Consider the following 13,367-nt stretch of genomic DNA (forward strand, 5'->3'; position numbering starts at 1 on the left):
ATAAAAATATAAGATCAAAAACTAGACAAAAACAACATTATCTCGATCAGTAAAAATAACATACCACCCTTCCTTTGCCTAAAACCCAGATACATATTATATTAAAAAAAGAGTATCCGAAAAAACTAAACCTACTGACTATTAAAGAGTTTAACAACGTCATTGAATAATATATTACAGATTTATAACACAACGTAAAAGGAATCAATAACACAGCAGCAACGATTCAAAGTCCTAAAACCGCGTTCCCGGTTCAATTCCCGACGAAATAAAAACAATTTCACAAAAATTAAAAAACAAAGTTCAATAAAAAATATCCACAGACATTGTATTCATCCGTTTAGTAACAAAACCCGCCTTATCATAATGGTTCCTTTACTTTAAAATTTTCCCTAAGGAAGTCAACGGCTCGGCGGTAAACTATCAGCATGGTAATAATGCGACCCGAGTTCAATTCCTGATCACGATCAAATTTTACATTAAATACTTCATAAAATATTTAATTAAATATAAAATTTAAATAATTTATTAATATTTAATTGATATAATGTATTAATATTTAATTGATATAATGTATAAATATTTAATTGATATAATGTATAAATATTTAATTTATTTAATTTATAAATATTTAATTAATATAATTTATAAATATTTAATTAATATAATTTATAAATATTTAATTGATATAATTTATAAATATTTAATTGATATAATTTATAAATATTTAATTGATATAATTTATAAATATTTAATTGATATAATTTATAAATATTTAATTGATATAATTTATAAATATTTAATTGATATAATTTATAAATATTTAATTGATATAATTTATAAATATTTAATTGATATAATTTATAAATATTTAATTAATATAATTTATAAATATTTAATTAATATAATTTATAAATATTTAATTAATATAATTTATAAATATTTAATTAATATAATTTATAAATATTTAATTAATATAATTTATAAATATTTAATTAATATAATTTATAAATATTTAATTAATATAAATATATTATTTTGCTTAAATATAGGAAATAAAATATCACACAGATGTGCCCCAGACAAATTATCTTCGAGTTTTTTCAAAAACTTACTATTACACAGCACACACTGTGGATCGTCATAGACCACCTTTACTTGATCTTAGTCAATATTCACATTACATTTAACATATCATACCCCAAATTCTTCTTTCGTCAGTATCTGCTCGGCTTTGAAGACCCCTTTTACCAGATTATGTTAGATCGGTGAAAACCCTAATCGCGTTTGTGATTTTTGGGCTCTCCAAAATGAGAAAATGAGATAACTTCCGATCATGTATTATAATAGACAAATTAACTTAAAGACTTGTTTCGGATTCAGTTTAAAAATAAGAATGTTTGACCAAAAGGACTAAGAATTCGCCTGGAACTAAGGAAATTTATGGTTTCATAAATTGGGCTATTTGCTTAAGAGTTGCCAGCCTAACTAATTCATTTCGAAGACAGTAGTACCACAGAGTTTACCTCAATGGAACCGTTAATTTTGAACGATATCATAACCATTAAAAATTGCTTTTAATGCTAAACTGTAATTAAAATCACATTTCTAATAAAAATGCAATTTGCAAGTGACAAAGATACAAGATATAAAAACTTTAATTGAAAAGTAGTAATAAAATCAAATATTTCAAATGAAATTTTTTTTTGGAAGTAACAGAGGTAGAGGTTTTACAATAAAATGATAAATTATTAATGCTTGCAAAATAACGCTTAACATAAACAATTTTTAACAGTTAATAAAATCGCGTTACCAATTAAAGAGTTCCTTGTTGAGTTCAGTCGGTGCTCGCCTGTCTCTCTTTGCTTTGGCGTCCAACAGAATGGAGAGTTTACGGCTCACAGCGTTCGTGAGAGTCTTACACCTGCAGCACAATCTAGTCGATAATAAAAATAGCCGTATATAGCTATAGTAGCAAATATACATTGGCATATGATATAGCATTCTATGTTATATGTTTACGCCAATAGCTTGGGAAAACAGTTCCGGTAAAAAAATTATCTATTTAACTTTAAAGCTGAAATTAGGCTGTAATTAATGTGATTGAAAGCAAATTCTTTTAAAATTGGTACAAAACCCCTAAAGTCTTTTTAAAAGATGGTTCACTTATTTACAGGGTTTAAAAAAAACCGGGTTTAAAAAAAAACCCCAGCCCATTGGACTTTTTGGGTTTTTTTCGGTTTTTACCTTAATTCGATGATTTACTTAATTTTAATTTTTTATTTTCAATTTAACACGACTAATTTCTCGACCTTATTCTTATCTTTCGTAGACGTAAAGTATCGCCTGCTCCATATTCTGCTACATATTGATTTAAAGTTTATTAAAAAGCCATATTTTTGTAATATTAAAAAATTTACACAATTAAAGTTTAATTCTTTAAATTCTTTAATATAGTTTAATTATTAATCTATAAATTTAACCTTTTTTCGCCAATTTTGTTTTTTAAGTGGGCTTTATTGTGGGTTTTTTAAGGTGGGTCCAACCCAAAAACATCCGCGGTTTTTTTATATTCAAACCCTGCTTATTTAGAGTTTGTGTAAATAGCAATAGGTGTTAATATTAAATTAGCGTTAGGACACCAGGCAGCCAAGTAACTCTGTATTCTGTAATTCTTATTAAGTTATATTTAAACCTTAATAAAAATCCAATAGAGTGAAATATTATCCTTTATGTCCTATAAAGAAATGTTATTTTGCCTAATCTATTTTCAACTGAAAGCTTTTAGTAGAAAAAGGTTATGATGTTGCTTCAACCAAATAAACACTATAAAAACACAGATGGACAATCTATTCTAGGAGGAAGATTGCTTTCTCGATTTAACTTGGTGGAAATATCTCACCGTGCAAAAAAGTCTTCCATGGAGTGGCCTTCTGGTGTTTTAGACAGATCCCGAAAAGTACTCATAATTTCGTCCAAAACTTTCCATTTCTCATCAGCGATACCATGTTCCGAAATTAATAGTCGATCGAGGCGCTTTTCAAGATCCTCCTCGTAGCTAAAGCCTTGTAAAAAAATTGTAAATGCATTGTCCAATGATTTATAATATAATTTAATTAACTTAAAAATATTCCTAGATATAAATTATACAGGGTGTGAACTAAAAAATGGACCAGGGCGAATATCTCACAATGTGTTTTAGCTACGATTTTGAAATTTTAGGTTGTTATAGAGCGCTCAGGGGGTCAACCAACTATGAAAATGTCAATGACCTTGAACCATGTCTTCAAGGTCGTTCGAAAATTAACTTGAGAACCGTAAGAGCTACGAAGTTGGTTCCAATTAGAAAGGTGTCCCCCGTCACATATTATGGCTAACTAGGTTTGATTCGATCTGATTTCCGAAATAATAAGTTGAGCAATGTTAGGCCAAAATCAAGAAGGTCGTTAAGTTGATAACGTGTGGAAGACGCGTTTTGGGAGCTGAAACTTTCAAACTAAAGACCGTCAACCACGATGAGGTTGTCTAACAAATTTCAGTACTCTAACAAGAGTACTTTTAAAGGTATCAGTTAAACATCGTCTTTAACACGTTATCAACTTAACGACCTTCATGATTTTGGCCTAACATTGCTCAACTTATTATTTCGGAAATCAGATCGAATCAAACCTAGTTAGCCATAATATGTGACGGGGAACACCTTTCTAATTGGAACCAACTTCGTAGCTCTTACGGTTCTCAAGTTAATTTTCGAACGACCTTGAAGACATGGTTCAAGGTCATTGACATTTTCATAGTTGGTTGACCCCCTGAGCGCTCTATAACAACCTAAAATTTCAAAATCGTAGCTAAAACACATTGTGAGATATTCGCCCTGGTCCATTTTCAGTTAACACCCTGTATTAAAAGGTTTAGTGCTAGTGCCTTGTAGTTAAGACCAATGGATTATGCAGGACTGTCACACCATAACAACAAATATTAAATTCCATTTCATTACTTTTACGGTTAAACTACAAAATACCGAAATTAATTTTTCAGACTTTTTAATTTTATGTAATTGGTTCCAATGTGTTGCTCATGGAAAACTAAATGTTACGAATTTTCAAAGGGCAAAATTATGTTCAGTGCGTAAATCACCGTCTTCATTCGTATGAGCAATCATGTGTGAAAGAAGTCAAGTTACAATAATAAATCGGCTATTTTATTTCTTAATTTTTTCTGATTATGTAATTCCCAAATTAAAGTTAAATAATTTTATCTCCTATAGTAGTCAACGATGGAGCAAGTTAAATGTTCAGTATATAATTATTCTGTTTACTGGCAACCCTTTTTGCAGATATCCGAGAGCCCCATTATGTAGTCATGGGTTCATCCAATAAGAAAATACCAAATTTATCCCTTAACCAGGGTTAAATTCAGGCCCCACCTATGATTCTTTAGAGTAAAAACAATAAACTTTTCGTTTGTTTCGAATTGATAGTCTCTTACTTGAACGTGGAATACCCATGCTTTTATAAAACAATCTATTATAATCCTTTTGGGATGCAGAGTCTTTAAGGTCAGCAGCAATGTCCAAAGCGTCGATCAAAACTTTACATACATTATCCATCTAAACAGATAAATTAAGCTTATTAATATTCAACAGCTTTGAAATATTTTCGAACCTTTTCCAGATAACCGCATCTGCATAGCGTCTGTTCGCGATGGTTGACTTTCTTGGCCGTAGCTGACCACTGGTCCGACAAAGCCACGTTTTCCATCATCAGATTATTTAATATTGCCTTAAAGAAATTTAATTTTATATATATATAAATGTTTGAAAAATGCTAAATTTCCACCCACAAATTAAAAACGTTTACAAGCAGTTTTCCAACTCTTTTCCTGCATGCTGGTCACAAACCCAAGAGTTTTCTTTAAATTATGTAACTTTTGAATATTTGGGAGAAAAGGGTTGAAATAATATCGTAAAATTTCGGATATTGAAAAATTAAAATTGTTTCATGCAATCTTGGTTTCGCAAACCAAACATGTTCGATTTTTACACAATTTGAATAGGATATTCCACTATTTTTATTTTTTTGGAGTTTGACGACATTTTGGTAAGTTTTGGCAGTTTGACCCTATTTGAAGAATCTGAACTGACTACAAAGAACTTCTTTTAGATCATGAGATAGCTATCTTTAAGTCAGACATTTTATTAAAGGGTGAAGAAACGGGTGATCTTCACCTTCAAATGGCAAGTTTTAAGTAGCAAACAAGGCTCCGTTTTAAATGATCTCAAAATAGGTTTTTTAGTAGTGCCTGCTACTTAATGGGGAACAACGAACCACATTTGCTGTTCCCCTCTATAGTGTCGGCATTTTGAATTTAATATATGGGTTTTCAGAGCCAAGTTATTAGCTTGTTAAAACAGTTAAAAAAATTCTTAGCTTATTATTGGGTGTGACCTGTTTTCATAGCCATGATTCGTTTACCCATGACATTTGGACACACACAATGGCGATCACTGGTTTGTGATTCCTTATTTGCTATTTAAAAATATTTCATGACGCATAATTCAATAAGGGCTTAGATTTGACGTTAGCCTACGACCCAACGTGCATTCACCAATAAGCAACAAGTAAATTGCGCAATACATATTCCGATTGTAAAAATTCAATTCATTTCAGTTTATAGGTCTGTTTAGACTTTTAGAAATCGCACTTACTTTGTGGCTTTTCGCTTGATCCTCCAACATACTCGTGGACTTCCGCGCCTGATAGTTTGCGAGAAGGTGCTGGGTTTCGACGATAAGTCTATCCATAGGGCTAATCAAATCCCATTTGATGTCCTGTTTAATAAGGAATCGCATAGGAACAATGAAAAACTCTAAGAGGTTAAATCGAAGAAAACCCCTTAAATATATTCCATATTACGCCAAAAAGGCCGCAGTGCGAAATTTGGATTTTTTTACTGAACATTCTACATGCTTATAAACAAATAACGGATCTCTTTTCACGTTTTACCCTATGTCTGATTAATCGAAAAGCAGCTTATCATAATGAAGTAAAAACATACATCGTATATTTTACCCTAATTGTTATTTAAACTGTGGTTATGATTTTTAACGTGCTTAATATTTAATTAAAATTTAACAATAGCCAGAAAAGAAAATTCTTGATCCATGGACATTATCATAATAATCAGCTAGGCTTCTAACCTAGGTGTGAGTCTTCCAAATACGTGTATTGTCATTTATTCAGTTAGCTGAATTAAACTGCTTAGGAGGTTAGTGGCAAACCCTTCATGCCACATGAGCCAACAGCTTCCCAAAATACCGAAAGGCGGCAAGAGAAAAACTTTCAGCTTTAATAGAGGATTTGTCGGGGTAGCCTACATTTTTCTATGAACTCTCAAAACCGTATCTTTCTGAAAACAGTGTCTATTTCAAGATGGTGTTCACGCGATATTTTAAATGCCATTATCTTTGGTTCGTGTTCAAACAATTAAGCGTTCAATACCACAAATTTCTTCTTTAGGTGCAAATCCGTTTCTAAGTAGATATTTACGGTTATAATTAAATTTTCATTAAACTTAATTAAAAAATATAATACTACAAAGAGTTGTTTACCATCCAAGCTATTCAATGGAAATAACGAAGCATGTATCTCATAAATTATGCAAGTTTTAATAATAAACAAGTTGGTTTTTAAAAGAAACCTTAAGAAATTAATGAAATAATGAACTAACTTAATTAACGTTGCTTTTTTACGTATAGAACACCCTTTTCCGACAAAGCGATTTAGAGATATCGAACATTTAGGATATCGCCTGTACGCCATCTCAAAATCATCGGCATTTTGAAAACGAAAGGTTATCAAAGTCCATTTGGAATGAGGCCCTGTTTCATCTTTCGACCCGGTTTCATCTACTACTACCCTACGAGATCAAAAAGACTGTTTCAACTTGCATAATGGACCAAAACGTGACGTTTTGAGACCTAATGATATACCGCGATTTAATTGGTAAGGAGCATAATTGCATCATATTTTCCTTATCTTTATAATAAGTTTAATAGCCTGGTGTTAAAATGGCATTTAACACCCTTTTTTAAAAAAATTACATTAGGCAATACATTTGCTTCTTTCTATAAAATATCTTAATACCATATAATTATTTTTTTTAAATATAAACATACCGTTGATCGCTTTTGAAATTCTTCTTTTCTTTCTGCAAGATATAAATAGAGGAGTAAGTGGGTTTCGGTACAATTATAGTATAAGGTATCCGTCGCAATTTTCTTTTTTATTCAATTTTTTTTAAATATTCAATGGACAAACCAATTTTATTTCAAATAGGCCCCCGCTTTTCAAGAAACATTGAGAATTTATGGTATATTTTCTAAATTTTACCTATATTGGATTGAATAACGTAATTTATGATTTTGAAAATATACCATAAATTCTCAATGTTTTTCGAAAAGCGGGGTTTTATTTGAAACAAAATTGTATTGTCCATTGATTGTTTAAGAAAAATTAAAAAACCAAATGGCGACGGATACCGTATACTATAATTCTACCTGGGTTTCTCATAAATACGATTCAGATCAACTAGTTGGTAGAGAAAAAAAAATTATAACTTTGACAAGGTAAATAAAGTCCTTTAAGGAGTCCTATAAAGGTCAGATTAAAATGTGACATATATTAAGTATATAAAATATCGCCAAAGAAAACCCCTTGTTGATTTAGGAAACCTTTTTCGCGGCTAGCTGGCGCAGGTTTATTAACTTTGTGTGGTCCTCTAAATGACATAAATATCTACATATTGTTTAACTCTGACCATTATTTAATTTTGACCCAAAATAAGTACCTATAAAACACTTCTTAGAATCAAATAATATTTTATACACATGAGCCTATGATATCCTAATAATGCACCGTACATAGAAATCTAAATTGATGACTGACCTTTGGAAGCTCCACTGGCACCAAAACAAATAGTTGATGCCTCTGTTAAACTCGGAGCAAATTGATTACCATTTATGTTTAATCCCTTTCGTTTTTTTGGAGTGGACGTTTTGGTTCCAAACAATTTATTCGCCTTTGACTCTTCCCCAGATTTCTAAAAGGAAAATAATTTCTTAAAATCATTAAAAATTACGTACTACAAAAAGTTTTTCGCCTTTTTGTCTTTCGAACCACGAAAAGGCGGTTGACTGCAGCGTTACCATACGGACTATAATTATGGTATAAATATTATAATTTTGCATCATATTATAAATGGTACTATTATTCTGAGAGCGTATTATATATTTAAAAAATGTACCATATTTCCAACCTTTTGTACTATAATGGTACTATTTTGAAATTTAAATTATTTCTACTACTTAAATAATAAGAATTTCTAATTAACTATCCCAAAAATGGTTGCCAGAAAGCAAAAACCACGTAACTTTATACTACATAAAAGTATAATAACAGTTACTGAGTTTTTGCTTTCAGGCAACGAAATATTAAACCCACGTTTAAGTGTTGCCAAATCTCTCGACATCAAAGAAAACAGAATTAGTTATCGGCACGCGCTGCAAATTTTTTAAAATCGTTCAAGTTAGTTACTACGATTTCTATGGTCGATACTGACTACATCCACTCCCCATAAAGATACGACACGAGAACAGTTAACTGCATGTTTTGCAAAAAACACTTTAAAATTAAAAGGTTTTTAATACTATTTTATATTGGTACCATAATTTCTATTGTTATACTATAATATTTTACACTTGGTACAATAATTCGGTCAGAAAATTTTGCCACACTGGTTGACCGCCATCCGTGTTTCTAGCTACATGAAGTGTGTTTTCGAACATCAAATGGTTGAGCGAGCACCCTATAGCAATGCTAAATCTGAAACGGGTGTCCAACACTCCTCGTCAAAGCTTGAAATAAGGCCAAGCTATCGCCAGAAACTCCACCCAATAAAAACAATTTACTGTCCGAGACTGTTCTTACCGTTACTAAGACCGTAGTTTCGGAAGCCCAAGTAGTTTCAGTCTTTTTGTATGTTTGTCGATGATATGCGTAGGCGATGGCCGATTCCTTGTAACGGGATGGAACTTCAAATAAAATTAAATCATTCAGAAAAAAAAGACGATTTGAAAAAAGCAATGTAAGCTGTATTCGTTTGACAAGAGTTACTTCAGAAAATATACTTTCAAATATCAACTGGTTATTTAGCTTCTCGAGAGTGTAATTTCATGTTTTCAAAAAACGTATTATAAGTTTTCTTAAAACTTTCAAAATAAATGTTTTCCAAACTTTCAGATTGTTTGTTTCCAAAATTATATTTTAAAAATATTTTTAAACATTTGAAAGGTTTTTAAAAAACCGTATTGAAGAAAAATATTTTTGCTTAATAATTCATTAAATCAACTTTTCTTTCTTACTTTAAAATATTAAATTATTTCCTTTTCAATTAAAATTCTTTGTTTTCCCTAAAAATCTTAATTTTTTAACAATATTTCGAAACATTGATAGAATTTTTAATCTTTTAAATTGTCTCTAATCGAAATGGTCGAAATCAGGAATGTCATAACATACCATATATTGTATTTCGTTTCTTCCGTAACTGTATTGGTTCGGAACTAGCCGTGGCATTTCTAAAAAGTAAGGTTACTTTGTTATTGATATAACACGAAATAAATAAATTTGCCATAAAAAATTAAGCACCTTTTTATAAATATAATAATGTTACTTGGCAATTGTTAACGATTACCCGTATAAACTTTATTTGGGCATCCCAATTTTCTCAATACATTCATTTTTCGCAAAACCTTTATAACGTACATTTTTTATTTTTAACGGTGAATTGAACAATAGAGTTGTGAACGAGCTGTTATCAAATTACAACGCATTTTTTTGGCACCATATCACTCCTAGTTAAGCCGAGTAACAATTCAAATGAACCCACCCATAAAATAAATAACAAATACCGTAAAATTATTTCAATTCTTTATATATGGTTATATTCGTTTAACTTATAGAAAAAAACTATTTTAATAGTAAAACCATCACGATTTCGTATTAGACAAGTTCAAAATATACACAAGTTAGGTTCCGGTATTATATGATAACTGATGTAAAATTTTAGGGGCGCCTTGCCCCAGATCTTGCAACGATCCGAACTCCATTCCCCTAGCCACGTCGCCCATTTTGTCTAAGGCCCCTATTTGGTAATCTTCGAAAAGCGAACCATTTCTCACGGGTTAAAACGTTTTTACCCTTAGGTGGAAAACAACAGTTTTGGATGACAAAGTTTTTAACCATACGGAAGTTTTAATTACAACGATCGATGTATATCTACAAAACATTTCTAATCGCTTGTAAATCTTATAAAAGGATGTTCTTTAACTTTATTGTATGGTGCGATTTCTACAATATAATAATGTATATTAAGCTGCCAAGATCATTAAATAATGCAAAATCATTCTTTTAATTTAAACTTTAAACCACACCCCAGTTTTAAATTGATACATTTATAATCTGCACAGTGTAATAACTTTATTCACATTTTATTTGCGTACGTGACCTTGAGAACTGGACTATGGAAGAAAGAAGTCGTTTAACCCGGTCTGCTAAGACTGTCGAGCTTGCTTTTGCTATCGGTTTTTCACTTTATTTATTAATATTATATTTGCTTTAAATATGGGGGTTTCAAGTATAAAAGTTACTTGAGTCATTAAATGAATCGCCACTACATTCACCACCATCGATTCTATGACATACAAAATCAGAGTCAAAAATAGCGTTTCGTCAACCAACTAAACTAATAAATATGGCGTTAGTTTCTCTAATGTTTTCGCTAATTTTAGGCACTATCGATTTGAAAATCGCGCTGATGGGAGCTCACAACAGGACACTTTAATTTTATTTAACGCGCTGCAGAGAGAGCTACGTTTCAATAGATCAAAATCCCATTATCACCTAAAATTATTACCAGTATTTTTTATTTACCTAGTCTTTTCAGATGTTCCCCACATATTTTAAACTAGAGCCATTTTTTAACAGTACCTACCGGTGTATTTAATATTATTGATTGCGCTAAATGTTTTAAGGGGAAACTAATATATTTTACTTTTTAAAGTTTAATTTAAAGATATAAAAATTAAACTAGTTTAAGATTCAGTGATAAATCTTTTTATTTAAAAGATAGATTTCTGACAACGTCATTAATTCGAAGAAAGATGTAAATGCTGAAATATACTTTTTTAAGGTGTTCAGAATCCCCTACAAGAGATGGGAATGCATCAAGGTTGGTAAAATACTGCGTGGGAGGGAATGCATACCGCACGGTAAAAATTTGTTCGCAACCCATCAACAGCCTTGGGATATTTTCGCTACAATAACAAAAACAAGTTGCTCTTTCCCAATTAAAAACAACTCGTTATGAAGTCATAAGCTTTGAATTTGCTTCAAAAGTTCTCGTTCAAGCACCACCCTACACAACGAACGAACGCGTTATAATTTTTTGGCTCTGGTTTACGAGCTGCACGTGTCAGGCAAATGTCTATAATAAATCTCCGCTTAAAAAATCTTTGTAATTTAAATAATCTTCACCTTCTTTAGGGGACGATTGCAGTCACCCTCATTCAATCTATTTTATCGTGAGTACGGTAAATTGTATCGTTTAGTCAGTCTTGGCAAATAAACTTTTATATTGAATCTAAGGCTTGTGGGTCGGTCTTGAGATTTTAGTTTCAAGCTATAAGAGGTAGATTTCTAACATAGAAAACAACGAGTAAACAACCCCGAAAAAGAAGGCGTGGTGCTTTACAGCCAAATGGAGTACGTGTATTACATTAATGTATTGCTTGTCCGTTAGCCACTCTAACTACTTTTAGTTAAAGGTACATTTATCGTTCTTAAGCTATACCCAGGATTAAATAGGAAGTTTACAATTGTTGTTGTCGCGGTGCCATCTCTCGCCCAGATGTCCCATTACAGATTTCCACTCAGCAATCCTTTCATTCTATTTAGCTCAGTTAATTAAAGATTAAAAAAAATTCATAACCTCAACCATCAGGCCGTACTATTAATTAATCACCACTTATTTTCTGATAAGGCAAACTTTAACTGTACTAGGAAAAGGGGTTTAACCAAATCTACAACAGAAAGGACAATGACATTAAATACTACATTTTAATATAAATACTTCGTAAATGGTTCAAAGGGGACTGTAAATAATTTTTAAGAATTTTCATACAACTGTTTGTTTTGAGCTAGCATGTGTTACGCTACTGAAATTTTAAAAAGTTTCTAGACTGTTTCGGGGTCCCTATTAAGTTATTGGCCGTTGACTTTCAGCCCCCCCCCCCCCATTTTATCCGGAATATAACGAAGAAAGATTTAAGTATCAAAGTAAGTTCAACAGACAAGTTAAGCCTACTATAACATGGAACAGCCCCAAAATGTTATACTCACAAATCTATGAAACTACCCCACGATGCGGCTTATAACTAATTGGGAAGGCGGTTTATTATTAAGTATGAACTAGCAGTTTCAACGCCCTTGGGTGGTATTTAAGTTTTTAAGTAAAAGATCCTCCAGGAGATGTATACCTGACCTAAGACCAGGTTAACCTGTTGCCGGGTTCTCGATGGCACTTGAAATGCCGAAATACTTGGATCTAAACGTGTCGAAGCTTAGTAATTTCGCCACCGCGTACACTGTTACACATAAGGCAGCCGTATTTTAAGAAATATTCTTACGGGTCTTTAATAACTTAAAATTGCTTACAGAAAAAAATTCTAATCGGAATTTTCAATTGGTCAATAACCTACAATTGTATCTAATTATATTGCGTAAGCAACTCAATAATACTGTGCATATTTAAAATTAAAAACACTTGATAAGTAGCTATCTTGGTTAAATTTAACGCACTATACAGCTTAAACTATTTATCAACAATGTTACAAAAAACCATGATCCTTTACAACACGGAAAAAGGTTGAACTTGCCATAAGAAATTATAAATTTAAAAACTACTTCTAATTAAGATTGACCAATCTCAAAAGAACCCGGCTGCTGAAAAACCTTCGGTGTGAACGATTAAATAAATTGATTGGTCTTGCATACAGAGATGGGCGAAACTCTGAGGGAGAGTGTAAAGAGTAAACGAATGCGTCCCTCTTTCCCTCTCCCTCTCGCATATACCACTCTCTGCGAAGAGGGGATTTTTCCCCTCTTTCGACGCTCTCCCCACTCTCCCTCTTTCGAAAGAGTGGCATTCTCGGAACTCTGAGTATTCCAATCTTATTGTTCTTCTGGCGCGCTAAAAAAGGCGCGAAATTTGAATTTGAATATTTTTTCCAGGTCTTTAAAGGGCGGGAATTT

General features: G+C 31.7%; 1 protein-coding gene across 2 annotated transcripts in view; it reads right to left on the bottom strand.

Annotated features, from left to right (window-relative positions):
- Positions 1-1,642: 1,642 nt before the first annotated feature.
- Positions 1,643-13,367, bottom strand: part of LOC149956323 (uncharacterized) — a 37,477-nt gene continuing 25,752 nt past the window's right edge. The window contains exons 3-10 of one of the 2 annotated variants that reach the window (XM_090164705.1): positions 8,988-9,091; positions 7,947-8,100; positions 7,178-7,209; positions 5,708-5,830; positions 4,665-4,781; positions 4,489-4,609; positions 2,903-3,065; positions 1,643-1,936 (exon numbers count right to left, since the gene is read on the bottom strand). In XM_090164705.1, the coding sequence (XP_090020831.1) occupies positions 1,810-1,936; positions 2,903-3,065; positions 4,489-4,609; positions 4,665-4,781; positions 5,708-5,830; positions 7,178-7,209; positions 7,947-8,100; positions 8,988-9,091 (941 nt within the window). In that variant the 3' untranslated portion in view covers positions 1,643-1,809. The remainder of the gene's footprint in view (positions 1,937-2,902; positions 3,066-4,488; positions 4,610-4,664; positions 4,782-5,707; positions 5,831-7,177; positions 7,210-7,946; positions 8,101-8,987; positions 9,092-13,367) is intronic. The other variant, XM_090164706.1, reaches the window with a different exon arrangement.

The sequence above is a fragment of the Leiobunum rupestre genome, chromosome 2, assembly GCF_980474605.1.
Source record: "Leiobunum rupestre chromosome 2, qqLeiRupe1.1.hap1, whole genome shotgun sequence".
Classification (NCBI taxonomy): Eukaryota; Metazoa; Arthropoda; class Arachnida; order Opiliones; family Sclerosomatidae; genus Leiobunum; species Leiobunum rupestre.